Genomic DNA, 16,912 nt, shown 5'->3' with positions numbered 1-16,912 from the left:
CTGCCACTCCAGCTGGCAGCCTAGCCTGGCAGGTAGGCAGAAAGGCAGAGGAGGCCCACAGCCCAAATGTGCCCCTTCCCCTCCCTCAACACAGTCAGGGAGGCCTCCTTACAGGCCAATTTCAGGCAGATCTGTCCTCATCCCAGTCCCTTGTCACTCTGGCTGGGCCTCTGATGGCTCCCTGGCTTTCAGGATGGAAATCATGCTCCACGGCAAGGTGCACCCAGCCTTGCTGGCCTGGCCCTGCTTCTCCACCTTTCCACCATCCTCCTCACCCCATTCTTCCCTTCTCCTACCCTGAACTCAACCCACGATGTCTTGGCTCTCGGCCCAGTGTCCTTGTCCTCCTTTTCTACTGGGCTGAGTTCTCTTCATTCATCAAAACTCAGCCCCAATCACGCCACAATCCTGGAAGCTTCCCAGATCCTCCCCAGGTAGAACAAGAGGACTCCCTCTGGGATCCTTGCAGCCCCTGGTTGTTCTTGGGTGGCATCTGTCACACAGGCACTGTCTGTCATGGTGCCCACAGCACTCTGCCCAGGGCCTGGCCCAAGGAGGTGCTGGAAAGCACTCAGTGAACAAAACAATGAAGGGCATGGGCCTACTTCCAATTGTTCACAGAAGACACCTGCCCTGCTGCTGGGCCAGAAAGTCACTCTGACTCCTCTGCTGTCGTACAACCCCCAAGCCCAGCCCAGCACAGCACAGCTCAGCCCAGGCAGAGGTGTTTCAGAGGGTGAGCTTGGTGTGGGCCCCGTCTCTCATCTTGGTAGGTGTGTCAGAGCTGGCCTCACAGCAAGTCCAACAGAGGCACCAAGGCAGCTCTCTCGTCTCACAGCAACAGCCTGAGACCCTTGCCAGCCAACCAGGCAGAGGGAGAGGCAGATGGAGTGTGGCTGTGCCTTTGGCAAACTTGCTGCTGGCTCCCACCTATGGGCCTCTCTTCTGACCCCTCTAGAGAGACTCACTCAGTCAACACCCTATAGAGCTCAAGAGCTGGGAAAAGGCTTTACCTGATGATCTGGTTTGCTTCCTCTTATCAAGCAAATAAACTCCTTTTCTGCTTTCCTCTGGCTGTGGGGAAGCTCAGAGCAAAGTTTTGTGCTGCAGCTTCAACACTAGGGTGTCCCCAACTGAAACCCCATCCCTACTCGGCTCTTGTCTTATTCTCATGGGCTTTGTTTAAAAAAAAAAAGTGTGTGTGTTTTTAAAATCCTCACCTAAGAATATGTTTTATCATTCATTTATTTATTTATTTAAGTATTTATTTATTTTTAGACAGAGAGGAAGAGAATGAGAAAGAGAAACATCGATGTCAGAGAGAAACATCAATGGGTTGCCTCCTGCGAGCACTCCAACTAGAGATCAAAGCCATAATGCAGGTATGTGCTCTTGACTGGGGACTGAACCTGCAACCTTTTGTGTACAGGGTGATGCTCCAAACAACTGAGCTACCTGGGCTATAAATGATGTTTAAGTACGCTCTGACTGTGCAGGAATTGGGGCATGGAGAGGAGAGGATTTAGAATTGGGCACCTGGTCACCTCCATGGAACAGACACTTCTCTCCTGGGATGAAGGCCTCATGTCTATTTCCTGTATTCCAGTGCTAGCTTCTTTCCAGGCGGAGAGCCCAGGTGTGAAAATCAAATTGCATCATGCAAGCCCCATTGGAAAGCTTGCTGAGAACTACCCAGTTCACTTTTGTAAATAGAGATAGGAAGAGTCAAATCTGGTATTCATGGTCCTGGCCGGTTTGACTCAGTGGACAGAGCATCAACCCAAGGACTAAAGGTCCTGGCTTAGATTCTGGTCAAAGGTATGTATCTTGATTGCAGGGTTGATCCCTGGCCTCAGTCAGGGCATGTGCAGGACACAACCAATCAATGTGTCTCTCTCACACTGATGTTTCTCTCTGTGTCTCTCCCCTTCCCTTCCACTCTCTCTAAAAATCAATGGAAACTTATCTTCGGGTGAGAATTAACAAATGAAATGACATGACATTTCATTTGTTTTCTGGACCTGGAGTGACATAATACACAAGTGGTTCAATCTCTAAATCTTAGTTTCCACCTTATGAAATGAAGGGAGTGGACCAAAAGCTCCTCAGGGACCTATTGGCCACAGGCCTTTGTGGGCTGATCATGGGAAGATTCTAATGTCACATGATGCTAAGTGTTCAGGGGGAGGTTCTACAGCCCTGGTGTTTGGCTGGATGGAATCAGAGACGCCCACTCCCTGATTTACACTACCTTCCTTTATTTGTAATAAGTGGCACTCCCCTCCCCAAAACGGCGAGACCCAACAGGGAGCTCTGGTCACAAGATGACAGCCATCTGCACACAGTGGGGTGGCAAGGGGGGAGGAGGGTGAATGGGTGGGTATAACTCCTGCCATCAGGACTATAGTTCGACACACCAGCAGGAAATCTCTGTTCCTGGGGTCCCCTCTTGGTAATCCACCTTGAGCTCTCTGGGATGGATAGAGAAGACAGACACATGGGTGGTTAGCAGGTGTGGTGGGAAGAGAGGGAGAGAGCTGGGGATGGGCAAGTGGAAGGTGGGGTTTCAGGGCCCCTTAGAATTCCCTCCAGCAGAGGCTGACAAGGTCCTGTCACCCAAGGGCACCCAGTTGTCGAGGTTTCAGGACTCTGCGACTTCAGGGAGTTTGCTAATGCCCCCAACTCACCCTTAGTAATCTCTGGCTGCGGTGTTTTCTGTGGGTCTGAGTTGACCATTTTTGTGGGTCACACTGAGGGCTGGGTCACACATGTCTAAAGCATCAACCTTTCACCTATCTCTAGATCCCAGGTACGGACAGGGGAGTGGAGGCCCCCAGGGACCAGCTCTCAGACTCCTAGTCCCAGCCCTGGCCTGTTTGCGTGAGTCACCTGGTGGCACTGTAGTCAAACCCATGAGTCCTCAGTGTTCGCTTGCTGTCATCTGTGGCATCTGGCGGCCCCCAGAGCACGCCCTGGTAAAAGCGGCCTGAGAGACAAAGAGTGGTCAGTGAGAGATGAAGACACGGGGGCTGAGAGACACACGGCACTGCCTGTGCCCAGGCAGAGGTGGATGGAGGATGCCCTGCGCCAGGGTCATGGGCAGCATACCAAGGGTCCCATCGACGTGGCTGGAGAAGCGGTCAGTGTCCCGCAGAAGCAGCCGAAGCCCCTGCCCAGGGCCGTCCCAGGACAGCAGGCCGATGGTCACTTTGTCTGGGCTGCTGAGCAGCAGGAGCCCTGCCTTGTCCATGGTCATCGTGAGGCTGTGGGGAAACCCAGGCTCCTGAGAGCAAGGTAGGCATGCAGACACCCTCAGGGGACCCTGGCCGGTGGGGTGGGGTGGGGTGGGGTGGGTGGGACAATCCCTGTTGTGGCCTTGGGTGGGAAGTCCATTACATATTCTGAGCCTCAGTTTTCTCCTCAGCATCTGGGACCAACGTTAACTTAATGATATCTTGTGATCCCAGCATTTCTACAACAAAATAACGGTTCCTTTTCCTCTCTTTTCTTAGATTTGGTTCCCCACAAATTCCTTTGATATGATTCCGGGGGTATCGGACATACTGTGCGAGAGCCACTTTCCCTTAATGATCAGTGTTTACTTGTATGTTTAACATGTACAAGGGCAAGTCTCTTCTGATTCTATCCCCTTCTTCTTTACTTGCAATAATCTCTGACAGGCTTACCTTTTTGGTTCTCTTAGGAATGTTAGGCTCCTTGGAGCAAGTTGAGTAAGACCCAGCTGGTACTCTGAGGTTACCTTAAAGGGACCTGCACTAAGTTTCCACTGTCGCCCGGAGACTCACTACAAGGTGTGGTTGATTTTCTGCACGGAGATCTTCTGTAGCTCGTGAAAGTATGTGGAGCCTGTCACTATGATTGAGAGGAGTTCTTTATTTCATCTTCTGCTGTGTATGAATTTGTCAGATAACAGGAAACTTTCTTTCATGAAATGGGGAGATTTTCAGGTGAGCCCTCAGGTTGGCCAGGTGCTCACTCACTTGTCAGGTGGGAACCAGTCTCTGTGTTCTCAGCACAGGCTGGGAGCAGGAGGGCAGTGCTCCCAGAGGGCCTGAGCATCGGCCCCACTCCCGTCCCCTCGTGACTTCTGCACCCAGAGAGCTGCCTCTGAAAGGCTCGATGGCCAAACAGCCCCGCCCAGGAAGGTCGCCATGCCCCTCCATGACTTGCCAGAGGTTGGGTGGACAGTCTCTCCTCCTCAGAGCATCAGGAGGATGCTAAGAGACTTTCCTAACCTCCCCCTGGTGCAGTGCCTTCCAACTCCTCACTGTTGTCATCATTCCCTCACCACGTAGACAGCTGCCCTGCGGCATGCCACGTGGGCACCACCCCTTCTAATGAGCAAAGTGCTCCCTGTCATCTTCCCTCATTGGGTCTCTGCTTAGCCTCTAACTCAGGCTTGGGGTGATTCTCATCAGGTATGAGTGAGGAAACTGAGGCTAAGAGGGTCTAAGCAGCCTGCCCAGGGTCACACACGATTAGCAGCAGTGTGGCTCCAACCCACATTGTCCCCTGCGCAGGAGAGTGCCCTAGGTTAGGTGTGAACATTCTAATGGAGAAGCCCACAACTGGTCCCCCTCAATGTGCCAGGCCACCCAGACCTGCATGTGTGGTGGCCAATGAAAGGTCTGTGGGGTGGATGTTTGAGTGTAAGGGTCAGTGCTCAAGGGCATGACCGTGGGTGAGCAGCCAGGTCCTGGGTGTCCCCCAGAGAAAAAGAGGTACGGGTCTGCCCAACAGGTGGAGGCAGCCAATGGCAGAGGACTCATGCCCTGCCCAAGCACTTCAACCCCAAGCCTGTGGCCTCAGGCCACCGGTCAGCACTGACACTAACGTAGCCTGAGACGTCACCGCTGGTACCCAGGCTGTGGCTTACCCAGGCATCACCACAAACAGCGTCTCCTTCCATTTGTACTCAGAGCTTCTTCGGCCCCTAGTCACGACCACATGCTCAGGGGACACGCGGACCTGCAGCTGGGGATTCTTGAAAGTCACCTTGATCCAGGAGAACTGGGCCTTCTGCATATTATACTCCGCAGTCACCTCGAGACCTGAGAGAGCCCAGAGCAGAGGTCAGAGGCATGGCCTGGCTGGGCACTGGCCTGCACAGGAGGCACTCTCTGATTATGTCCCCCACAACTGTCCTTCACCAGCCCCCTCCTCACTGCCCTGCCCCCAGCATTTCCTCACACTGGAGTCTGGTTTCCACAATCTTTTCTCTCATCCCTTGGTTGCATTTGACTATGGAAGGACCACAAATCCTCAGTGATGGACAGACAGGTTCAGATGAGCCCTCTGAGAAGGGAGATTGTGTCTGAATCCCGGAACCGTTAGAAAGCGCTGTAGAGTGCCTGGCCCTGAGCTAGGTGCCATGTCCGAGACGGAGTTGGAAAATCAGTGGTCCTTGCCCTCAAGGAGCAAAGAGACTTTAGGCCTGGTGTGTGGAAGTGGGAGACTGTGTGTGAGCATCCCTGAGTGCTGTATGTCCCCATGTCTGACGTGACACCTCAGCTCAACCAGTATGACCGTTCTTTCTGGTCAGCATCGCCCTCCTCTTGCCATTCCACTCCTCCACACTCTCTAAGGTCCCACTACTATCTTTCAGGGCTCTGGGCTTCTGCCAACCTCTGCCTCTCCCTAGAAAACCCCCGCTTGTCTGCCAAGACGCAGTCACTATTGTGTGATCCTGTGCAGCCTCATATGCCCCTCCCTCAGCCTGGCCTCCCCTTCTGGGCTTTTGCCTCTAGGTCGCTTTGGGCACTGCCTGCCTGCAGAGGGTTTCTCTGGAAGGTGACTGTTCAGGCCTCACCTTGGTCAGGGTCTGAGAGCAGGCGTAATGATGGCCCCGGGGTGCGCTTGATGTCCACGCAGACCTGGTCCACGCTCTGCCCCGGCAGAGGCAGGATGACGGTGGGAGCCTGGATGGGGGCTGGGGCAGCAGATGTGGTTGCTGGGGCAGGTAGAACAATCTGGAGAGCAGCGATGGGAAGGGGGGCAGAGGAAGGCAGGCAACTTACCTGGTTTTGGGGCTGTAGGGCTTGTTTCTGAAAGAAAAAGTCTTTGTTTAGGCATGCCCTTTCTCAAACTTGGGGGCCAGGCCAACAGAAGGATGGGATAGTGTATGGGTGTGGCCAGGGTTACTTTTCCACTTCAACATTGAGAAACCATGTAACAGGTTCCAAGAGATCCCCAGGGATCTCCCATCCCAGGGTCTCACTGCTCTTGGGCCATAGTCAACTTCAGGGGATCTGCTCTGGGGGCCTACCTTTCATTGTTTCATGCAGGTCATCATCCACTATAATAGGACAATCAGTGGAGAAAGAAGCCAGTACAGGAATGGCCAGAAATGGAAAGGAAGAAGGCCATCAGGATTCAGAGCAATCAGCTTCCCCTCCTCCAACCATCACTGCCACCTGCCGCCCCGCCAAGCTCCAACCTGGAACCCCTGCCCTCATACACCCAACCCAGGAGAGCACACTTTAGGAAAACACTGAGGAGACAGGGTCCAGCTGGAATTGTGGCTGGGTCTCAATCCAGCCTGGAGATCAGAAACAGATCATCGGGGCACTCATGGCTTTGGGAATGGTGGGAGCCTTCCCTTTCCAGAAGGTTCCATGCTGAGCCAGCCTCCAGAGTGTATTGGGTCTGGTTCAGTGAAATACGTGACACACTACTTCATGTCAAGCCCCACAGCAACTGTCTCTGGCCTGTGCCCAGCCTGTGCAGTTCCTTGCTCTCATTCAACTCTATAGGCAGGCTTACCTATCCCTTTGAGGGAATGATTCAAACAATGGCTTACCTATCCCGCGCATTGGGATCGGGTCCCGATGAATAAGATGGAATGGATGAGGATTAATACCAGTAAGACTCAATCCAGGTGGTCCCCCTCTCTTGTTGTTCAGGCCATAACGTTGAGCGTGCATGGAAACTCCTGCTTTAGGAACATTGACACCTGCAGTCTCTGCTCAAGCGGAGTCATGGGTCCTCACCGCCAGGGCTCTGGGACCCACCCCGGGAGATGGATGTAGAGAGGACAGATGGCTCCTTTCCCCACACCCACTACTCTGAGAGCCTCTCCTTCAGCCCGGAGAAACTCAAAGCTGGGAAGAGGAACCTTTCTTGAACTCCTCCCGCTGGGATATCAGTCATTTCAAACTACCTTGTCCCCTGAGGTTTCTTCTGTTGCTAACAAAACGTCCTGCATGGCTGTCTCCTAATCACACACACTGAACTGAGCCCCAGCCCAGCCACCAGCCAGGTGAGCCAAGCAAGCCACTCACCCAGACTCAGGGCAGAGCCCAGCCTGTGGCCAGGGTCCAGGTTCTGTCAGTCTCCCCTCCCACTACCTCCCCTGCTTTGATACCTGCTAATATGGGTCCCATGTGTCCCATGGCTCCATGTCTGAAGACAGTGCGACCTGGAAATCAGAGAGACCTGGGTGTGCATCCAGCTGGATGGGGACTGTGCCCCTAGCGCCCAGGACAGCCAATGTCTGAGCGAACAGGTGACTAAAGCACTAATGTGCTTGGGCAGACAGAGCCCCCTCCTGGTAGCAGGCTGGGCTGGAGAGGCCTTGGCCAGCAACTTTGTGAGACTGGGGTCCCAGGTCCTGATACAGCCACCCATCACCAATGCCAGCCTTTGTAGGTATTAGGCCCTTACCTGAGGGAAGCTTTTCTGGATAAAACAAAAAGAAAAGAGAGAGAAAGTGAGTGAGAGAGGGAGAGAGATACCATCAGGGTACTTTTCATACATTTGAAGTGCTTATTTAAACATTGCTTCCCAACCTCAGCACTACACAGCTGCAGTGCATTTGGGAGGGTCAGGAGACCTGGCCTCAGTTTCCTCAACAATGAAATGGGATGCATTTTCTGGGGTCCTGGGAGTGTGAATGGCAAGGGTGTTGGTCAGGATGTGGGGAGGGGCTGGGGAGAAGACTGGGTCCAAACTCTGCTGCCACAGAGGCTAGGAGCCCACTCTCACACCCACCACTTTCCACGGGCTTCTCAGCAACTTGAGACTGTTCTTGGCCTTCTGGTTTGGTGACCACCATGGACGTGAGGGGGGTGACAAAGCTATAGTTGAGTGACAAGCCCAGAGCTTGCTTCTCCAGGACCTTCTTATCAGCATCGGATGCGGAAACCCTGCAGGAAGAGAGAATCAGAGGCCCACCTGGTCCCTGGATGCCTAGCTCCATTCTCCCTCCTTTCCAGACCCTTGGGGATGGAGGGTGGGATTCCTACTGGGAGGGTCTGGAGTCCAGACACCACACCATGAACCCCCTCTCTGCATATGTAGGAGATGCCCAGGCCACCTGTGCTGTCCCACCCATGAGGACCTTGGGAAGACAATGAGGCCGTGTGTGTCCGCCCCAGCAGGCCCCTGGCGGTAGAGGCCACCCACATTCGCTCCAGCAGTTGATGGATGGTCAGGTACGCCCAGAGTCTCTCCATGAAGCCGTGGAAGATGTACTTGGGCTTTCGGAACTCCTCCTCCTGCTCTGCCACCTGGGACTCCACTTGGAAGGTGATGTTCTCTGTGGGCTGGAAAGAGGGGCCAAGCCAGGGGGCAGCAGTGAGGGCCTGAAGCCTGCACCTGGCCTGGTACATCTCAGCTTTCCATGAGAAACCTAGTTGGGACTGGGCAGGTTTCACGAATAGGCCGTGACAACTGCATTCCCTTCGAATATGTGGGGTACAGGGAGGGAGCTTAGGGCTGTAAGGGGCTCAGCCACAGAGCTTCCAAGGATGAGAAGGACATGGATAGAAAGATAGAAACTATCACAGGTGCAAAGCCAGGAATCCAGATCACATGCAGCTTTTGGGAACAAGGAAAATGAGGATGGGATCTGGGCCCCAGGCCAGTGCAGAAACAGCAGCAAATGCAGTTTAAAGCAGAAAAGGTCCAAGAGGGCTCACCCCAAAGATGGAGACTCTGGGGACAGAGAGACAAGTGCCTTCCCCAGCAGTCATGGCAGAGTTGGAAAGAAAACTAAGGCTTTGATAGGGTTTGGACCCCATGTACTCCATTAAGCTGCCCCTTGACCAAGCTGGTGCCCTTTGCTGAGACCAGGCACTGTGTCCAAAGATGTGCCCAAGTTTCAGGTGGACTGCTGCTTCCTTTCTCGGGGTGGGGCCTTCTGGTCTCAGGCTGACCTGGACAGCAGCCTGGGACGTGGGGCCTGTGGGCAGAGGAACTCCAGCCTTTCCTGTCACAATTCCCCGGAGGCCAAAAGCCTTTGTAATGTGGACCCCAACCCCGCTGCTGGAGACGCCCTCCTCTGTCTCTCACCAGAGCCCGGCCTCCCACACCTTTGTCACCTGCAGGCCACCTGCACAAATGCCCTATCCACCTGCACAGCTATCTATTTGATGGTTTTCCTTAAGTGAACTTTAACTAGACTAACACTCTCCACTTGGCCTCGTCCCAAGCAATACGACCAGGGAAGTTGTACATCTGAGGTTGAAATTGCATTTCTCAGGAGATACATTAGGATAAATAGGTAATTATTCAAACAAAGGCATGTGTGACTCCCCCTAGTCACCCTGGGTTCCGCACTTTGGAAACTCCCAGCCTCCAGGACAACACCAGCAGCTAACATGTGTGGAATGTTTACCCTGGGCCACATGTTAATCCCACGGCAGTCTCACAAGGTGGTAAGATGACCAATTCTCCTTTTCACATGGTAGGAAACGGAGGCATGGGGAGATTATGTGGAATCCCCAGGCCTCACCCCTCGGACGTGGCAAAGAGGGGTGGAAGCCAGGCTTCTGGTGAGCTGCATGCACTGCTCATTGTGACACGTGCTACTTCTCTGAGACTCAGCTCTGGTCGCAGAGTGCCCGCCTGCCATGCATGCCTGAAAAATTCCTCCATCACTTCACCATCTGGTTCTGCTGCCTCCTACTCATCCCACAGTGGCAGCTGAGTCCTGTCCAGGAAGCTCTCCCGGACCTACAGGTCAGGTTGGGGCTCCAGTGCTGCTCCCAAGTCCCTGGGTTCATCCTCTCAGGGTCACCCCAGCCTCTGGGTCTTTCCTTCTTTGTGTGATGATTTACCCAGTGCCTCTCCCATGAGGGCAGTATCCCTAGGGCCCAGGTATGTCCTGGGTCACAGCAGGTGCTCAGACTCTCTTTGTGGAATGAGGGGTCCCCTGTGGCACAGAGGCAGGGGCAACTGGGAAAGGAGAGGACACCATGTGATGAGCTGGGGTGAGTCTTACTTGGGCTGCAATGGGCCCCAGGGCACGTTGGACCTCAGTCTGCTCATCTGTGAAGTGGGAGCATCTCTCCCTGCCTGAAAGCAATCTCAGAGGGCTGGTGGGAGGACAGAGGGGATGTCAAACCCGGTGCCCAAGGGCACAGCAGTAGCAACACAGACTGAATACGGAGTGCCTGTCATGTGCAGGCAAGCTCAGGTGCTCTCAGGAGAATCAGGACATTATCTCATTGGACCCCACCCCACACACACACCAGCTATGCACTGGGGACTGAGGCCATCCATGGTAACAAGGGCACTTTGGAACTTGCCCAAGGCAGTCGGCTGGAGTCTGACAGGGCTGGAATTTGAACCTAGCCCCTCTGAATGCTTGCTGCACCCATGCTTCCACACCAGGAAGCCATCCACACTTACCAGCTTCCCGCTGACTTGGGCTGAGAGCACCTCAGGGCTCTGGGCCTGGAGCTTCCCGGCCACTACCATCTCGGAGCCCTTGAAGAACAGCCGGAAGTTGTCCTGCGTGACCTCCTCCACGGCATTGTTTGGGTACACAAAGGTTACTGCAGTCAGCAGGGGATTGGCCACCTCCTGGTAGAAGTCCTGCAGAGTGGGGGGTGTCACCAGGGCCGGGCAGGGTCATCCCAGACTCACCCAGCCCTCAGGGGGAGGCTGGCACCTGCAGCTGCAGGGCGGAGTCCGAGTCCTCGTAGATGCGCCGAGCCAGGCCGCCATTGTCCAGTGCCAGCTTCTCCAGGAAGGCGTAGCTGACGTCGAAGCCAAAGCCCAGGCAGAAGAGGCTGTACTGACCGCCTATGGCCTCCTGCACATTCTTCTGGATCTTGCTGGGGTTGGTCTCGCCTGGACCCAGCGTTTTGGGGCAGGGGTGAGAAAAGAGGGATTTGCTCAGGGGATATTTGGAATCTCAGAGCCAGAGAGGCCTCAGGGACCCCTCACTTCCCTTGAACCACTTGCAGCCCCAGTGATGCCCCCTGGGCAGTGTGCCCTGGAGTTGCGCTGTGCCTCACCCACAGTGGGGTCGCCATCAGTGAGGAGGAGGAGAAGGGACACGCTCCCTGAGGGCAGCTGCTCCTCCCGGGTGGCTGTCTCCAGCAGCTGCACGGCCATCAGCATCGCATCGTTGATATTGGTTCCTGAGGGACACACACTCTCAGGATGCCTCGCAGGTGGGGTTCGTGTTTGGGGCCCCCATCCTGCATGGCTGCCATGGTGCTCACCTCCATGGGCCTTGAGGGTGTTAGCATATTTCGTGGCCTCCTCCACATTCTGGGTCGAAGCTGGCACCAGAGATGGCTTCCACTGGGTTGCCTCCCTGCTGAAGGTAATGAGGTTGAAATGGTCTTCGGGCCTGAGGTCCTCTAGGATCTTGATGAGGGCTTCCCGAGTCTGGTCAGGGGAAGGGGAAACAAGGTCAGGGGATCCTCCTTACGATTAATGTGCCCTTGGGCGGCATCCCCAGGCCCACACCTGCAGTGGGAACATGGTGAAGGCCCCAGTGTCAGGAGCAGCTCTGACCTCGGTCTCTGGAAGCCTCCTTCCCAAGAAGATGGAGGGGGGAGGGCCTGCCTGCTAGACCAGGGCTGACGGTGTGAGGCAGCTGAGAGTTTTCAGGGCCCTGTCCTGGCCTGTGTTACCCACCTGCCGGATTTTCTTGCCTATCATGGAGCCACTGGTGTCAATGACGAAGATCACATTCTTGGGTATCATGGACAGACTCTCCGGGGCAAAGTAGTGCACAAAGTAGCCATTCTCTATCTATGACCAGAATGAGACACACTGCAGCTGATGAGAGCTACAGCCCTGCCCTGTCCCACCCCACCTCCTCACCCCAAATCCCCAGGTCCCATCTTCTTTTCATTTAAGCTCCTCAGTCACAGTCCCACTGCTAACCTCCTCTAGTCCAGGACATCTTTTTTTCCTTTAAAACTTTATTGATGAAAGTATTACAGATGTCCTAGATTTTCCCCATTGGCATCTTCTAGTCTGCCACCCCCCTCTGGTCCTATACCACCCTATTGTCTGTGTCCATGGCTTATGCACACATATGCATACAAGTTCTTTGGTTGGTCTCTTCCCACTCACACCCCCCACCCCCACATTCCTCACCATCTCTTAGGACTCAGTGGAGCTACTCTTTTGCTGAAAACTTCCCTGCTATTCACGACCCACTAGAACTCTACTTTGCCTCCTATTTGTTTGAATAGCTGAGGCAGTTTACAGGTAAGAAACCTTCTTTAGCAGATGAAACTTTTCTGCTTCCGAAAGGGAATTCTTTCAGGGACAGCAGAACTAAACTGCGTGTTTTCTGTCTGTTGCCCTTGGTGCACACTGACCGGCAGGAGCCGTTTTTTTTTGGTTTTTTTTTTTGGCTTTTCTTGTCCAACAGCCAGGCTCAGGCTCCAGAGGATGGAGGGATTTCCTGGTTATTCTGCTCTCCCTGGAGCCCACGCACCTGAAGGGAGCCTCCAGAGAGGGTGCGGTTCACATCATAGCGGACGATGAAGTCGCCATCCACCACTGTGTCCTCTTGCTCTGCAGACTTCTGTTGCTGGGACAGCGTCGGCTTGAATCGGATGTGAGCCTGGAGGAACGACCGACTGGGCTGATGTTGGGGAGCAGCGAGGTCATGCTCACATCCCACACCCCATCTGAGAATCACCCAGGATGAGAATTCCACCTTATGTCAAATGCCAGGGAACTTTCTCTCACGCTGGGCTGTCAGGTGGGCGGCCTCAGTACAGAGGACGGGTGTGAGCGAGGAGACTCTGCTCCGGAGCCATGCCAGCAGAGCCTGGGCTCAGGATGTGTGTGATCCAGTCTCCAACCTTCCCCCTGGTCCTGGGATCCTCAGGTCAGTGTCCTCTCCCAAGAGCTCCCAAACCTCAGATGCAAACCAGTGCGCACACTTCTCCTCTAGGCCTTGCCCTCCTCATCTGCCACATGTCACCGCGGACACAGACACCTCAGAAGCTCGCCAGCTGAGAAATACTGCCCAATTGTCCCGCTTTCTGGAGATCCAGCTCCTCAGGCTGGCCTGAAGACAGGCCCCTCGGTACCCACACTTCCCACCCACTGTGGCAGGCCCACCTTGGTCTGGTTCTGTGAGACGGTGAGGGCATCTGCAAGCTCATTGGTCATGAAGGTGCTCTCTGTCTCCAGAAAGCTGATGCCCTGAGGCTCGAAGATGTGAATGTCCATCTGGAAGAAGAAATGGGTCACGGGGTTAGGCAGGAGCCAGGCCTGGGCCTCTCAGGAGGCAGAGGGGGCCTGAGGGCCACCCTCGGCAGCACAGGGTCCTCTAGGAGGCTCCTGGGAGGAGGCAGCTCTGGGTACCTGCAGGTGCTTGACCAGCTGCCGGGGCTGGACTTTCAGCAGCAGCTCATAAACTCCCAGACGCCGCTTGAGCAACTCCTCGTACACCAGCTCGAAGGTGACCTTGGCAGCGGGAGCCACGCTGACCGATACCTGGAACTGCTCCATCTTTCTCCCAGTGGCCCTGGGGGAGGAGGGCATCAGGCCTGCCCCTCCAGACCAGGTAGGGTATGGACACTGGAGGCAGAAGCAGAACTAAAGGCAGGGACAACTTCTGCCCCACCCCACTGGGGTCTCCCACACCCCCTTGGGCTCACTTGACAAGGCCAGCGCTCTCCCCCCTGGCCACGGCCGCACTGTACTGCTCCTGGGCTGCATGCTTCTCCTTGATGTTCCCTGGGTAGGTCACACCGTCGATGATCCTGGGGCAGGAGAGTGGGTGCTGTTCATAGTCTGGTGGTGGGGTGGGGGAACTCTCTCCAATCACCTCCTCCTCCAGGGAGCCTGTCTGTGACTTGCTGTGCCTCCTGCTAGAGTGACTCCTACCTTTACCAGATCTCACCCATTTATTGTGTGTCTACTGTGTACAAGACTGTGCAGGAGCCTGGGTAAGCGTGGGCAGCCTCTGTAAGGTGTGCCAGGCCTCCATCTACCCTGAGGCATGCACAATGTAAGTGAACATTCGTTTTACTGAATGGACAGGAGAGGAGGGTTCCAGAGGAGGCAGGGCTGCGCTAAGTCCTGGTCTCTCTTTTCCCTTCTTCTCTGGCCCCACATTCCAACTGCATCTGCTCATCACAGACTGTCCCAGAGGAACCTGCCCACCACCAGCAAGTGCTTTCTGAGCTGTGTGTGCACCCAGCCCTGTGGCCAGTTCTGTGGGGCAGGCTGAGGAGGAGGGAGATGCCAGGCTCCCCGGAGAGTGGGAGACAAAGGGCTAAAAGGCTCGAACCCCCTTCCCACCTGCACAGGGCAGGGAGGAATGCAGAGGTGGGGATGGCAGTGCTGGATGGGGAGGGGACACAGAGGCCGGCAGGAAGGCACCTACATGGAGAAGTTGGTGATGAAGGCTTTCTTGGGCAGCTCTATCTGGAAGGTGGCCTCCTGCATGGAATCCGCTTTGTTGACCACCCTGCTGGTGATGACCGTGTGGGCAAACCGAGAGGAGACCTTGGAGTCCACAGTGAGGCTGTAGATGTCGATGGCATTCTGGAGCAGTGAAGAAGGAGGGGGGGGAACTGTCTCAATGCCAGCCATGCCTGTAGCAATGCTCTTCCAGAGCCTGGCGTTGACCTAGGTCCCAAACCAAGCCTGGCCCGACCCCCACTGACTATGGATGGCTCAGGCAAAACCCTGTGCGGCATCTCACATGTGGATCTTTCTCTCAAATAAGAGACAGCTCTGTGCTCCATTCCCCAACCCACACTGACAGGGGCAGAGACCAGTCTGTCAACACACAGAGGGTGGAAGGTGGAGCATGAGCCCCAGAGTGTCAGGACTCCCACTTTTCCTGACCCTGACTGGGATCAGGAAGCTCACAGGCTTAGCTCTGAACAGTGTAAGGGCAGCAAACAAGTCCTTTGATTTCTGGCGACCAGAAGTGGAGGAACACAGCTCCTGCCAGTGTCCACAGGGGCCTCCAGGAGATGGGAGAAAAGAAAGGAACCAGGGTCCAGTCTCTAAGAGCTGGGAACATTCTTTGCCCCTTTTCCCTTCACCCATCCTCCATCCCCAGTTGCCTGCCCTGCAGCACAGTCTCTGACCCTGTGAGACGGTCAGTCCCCACAGGTCACTGACCCAGGCACTTGCTCTTCGACCCAGGTCTAAGGTTCACATATGCTCACATAAGAAGCCTTACACATCTCCTGCCAACCTGCATATGACACACTATGCAGGCTCCGTTCACCTGCACACACAGCCTAGCAGAGGTGGATATCTGGCTGATTGATTGGCTTGTTACACACGTGAGTGTCTGCTCTGTGCCAGGCACGGTACTAAGCACTTCATAGTGTTACAGGTTCCATCTCCACAACAAACCTCCAAAAGGGGTCTATTATTATCCTGCTTCACTGATGAGGAAAGGGAGACAGGAAGCATCATTACCTTGAGGCCATTCAGCCAGGAGTGGGCGAGCTGGGCTCAACATCCCCACTCCTACCTCCCCCCACTCTGGCCTCCAGGCGCAATTTGCTAACCTGCAGTTCCCCACCTGGAAATGGGAGTAGGATCACCCCTTCTAGCAAGCAGGGAGAGGAGAGGGAGGGTCTATAAAGCCCTGGGGACATGCCTGGTGGAGGATCAGCACCATATTTTTGCATACACACAGATCTGTGCTCATTCGCACACTCACCCTCACACAGGCTCTCACTCATTCACCGGCTCATACCACTCACACTCTGGTGCGCACACAGGTGCCCGAGGCACCCGCTACCTTTTGGGCATGGGTGGTCTGGAGGACAGCCAGCAGCGGCAACAGGACCAGCAGGATGGCACAGTTGCAGACAGAGGCTGGGGGCTTCATTTTGGCTCCAGTGCCTGGCAGGCTGCTTCTGAACCTGAGAGAAAGAGGGGAATGAATTAGTAACCTGCTGGCTGCTCCGCCCCTCCGGGGGCAGGTTCCGGGAAATTGGGAATCTACAAGCCAAAACCTGCAGTGGACTCAGATAAGCAGGCCAACTGCAAATGTCCTGTGGACCTTGGCTGGGGGTAGGCACAGGTACAATAAGTCCTAGTGTCATCAGGATAGGTTCTTGGAAAAGGAACTTTAAGTGAAATGGCGTATACCTGAGAAATGAGCTCAGTTCCTGTGGCATATTTCTGGTTTCAAAAACATCACCAAACCTCTAAAAAAAAAATTTTTTTCCCCCAAAATTTTGAAGTCAGCATGAGCTTTACATATATATTTAAGAAAAATTCATAAAGATAGGTTAAGATCCTACTTTTCCCTCTTGCTTATTCCAGTTTAGGGTCTTGATGCCCAAAGCCTCTCCCAGCAGCTCAGGGTGTAAAAGATGAGACCCCAACCTGCATGGGACACCGTCCATTGAAGGTCAACCTTCCATACACCCACATTAGACTGGAATGATGGAGACACACAGGCTTATCTCACATGCACATCTTTGGGATATGGGAGGAAACCATGCAGAAAACCCACAAAGACATGGGGAGGACATGTAAACTCCACACAGTGGCCCCCTCTAGGAATCGAGTTTTTCTTCATCAACATTATAAACCAAAGAGGTTGAATAAAATAACCTTATTCGAGGACCTGCTACACTAGGAAAGGCAGGCTCAGGTGGGAGCTAGGTATGGGCATACCTTCTGAAAGGTCTAGAACCTTCCC

General features: G+C 54.5%; 2 protein-coding genes across 5 annotated transcripts in view; one reads left to right on the top strand and one right to left on the bottom strand.

Annotated features, from left to right (window-relative positions):
* The window catches only part of ITIH3 (inter-alpha-trypsin inhibitor heavy chain 3), a 41,120-nt gene that overhangs the window by 15,844 nt on the left and 8,364 nt on the right, over positions 1 to 16,912 (top strand). The gene's annotated exons all lie outside the window — the stretch shown is intronic.
* LOC118715138 (inter-alpha-trypsin inhibitor heavy chain H4) lies at positions 2,242 to 16,124 on the bottom strand. The gene is made up of 18 exons (XM_036430888.2): positions 16,001 to 16,124; positions 14,618 to 14,778; positions 13,887 to 13,991; positions 13,591 to 13,753; positions 13,345 to 13,455; positions 12,710 to 12,838; positions 11,896 to 12,012; positions 11,475 to 11,643; positions 11,265 to 11,390; positions 10,916 to 11,097; positions 10,654 to 10,839; positions 8,425 to 8,564; positions 7,918 to 8,165; positions 5,831 to 6,079; positions 4,898 to 5,072; positions 3,109 to 3,263; positions 2,890 to 2,986; positions 2,242 to 2,471 (listed from the first exon to the last, which is right to left on the bottom strand). Exons 1-18 carry the CDS (start codon positions 16,088 to 16,090, stop codon positions 2,402 to 2,404), a joined length of 2,673 nt encoding a protein of 890 aa, XP_036286781.1. The 5' UTR covers positions 16,091 to 16,124; the 3' UTR covers positions 2,242 to 2,401.

This window comes from Pipistrellus kuhlii, unplaced genomic scaffold (assembly GCF_014108245.1).
Source record: "Pipistrellus kuhlii isolate mPipKuh1 unplaced genomic scaffold, mPipKuh1.p scaffold_m20_p_11, whole genome shotgun sequence".
Taxonomy (NCBI): Eukaryota; Metazoa; Chordata; class Mammalia; order Chiroptera; family Vespertilionidae; genus Pipistrellus; species Pipistrellus kuhlii.
The sequence above is the reverse complement of the archived record's forward strand: the minus strand, read 5'-3'. Positions and strand labels throughout refer to the sequence as shown.

Coding starts and splice junctions, on each gene's coding strand:
- LOC118715138 (XM_036430888.2), bottom strand. CDS start 16,090: ATGAAGCCCCCAGCCTCTGTCTGCAACTGTGCCATCCTGCTGGTCCTG. Junction 13,992..14,617: donor TTCATCACCAACTTCTCCAT/GTAGGTGCCTTC, acceptor CTCCTGCCCCAG/GATCATCGACGGTGTGACCT. Junction 2,472..2,889: donor TTTGACTACAGTGCCACCAG/GTGACTCACGCA, acceptor TATCCATCCCAG/AGAGCTCAAGGTGGATTACC.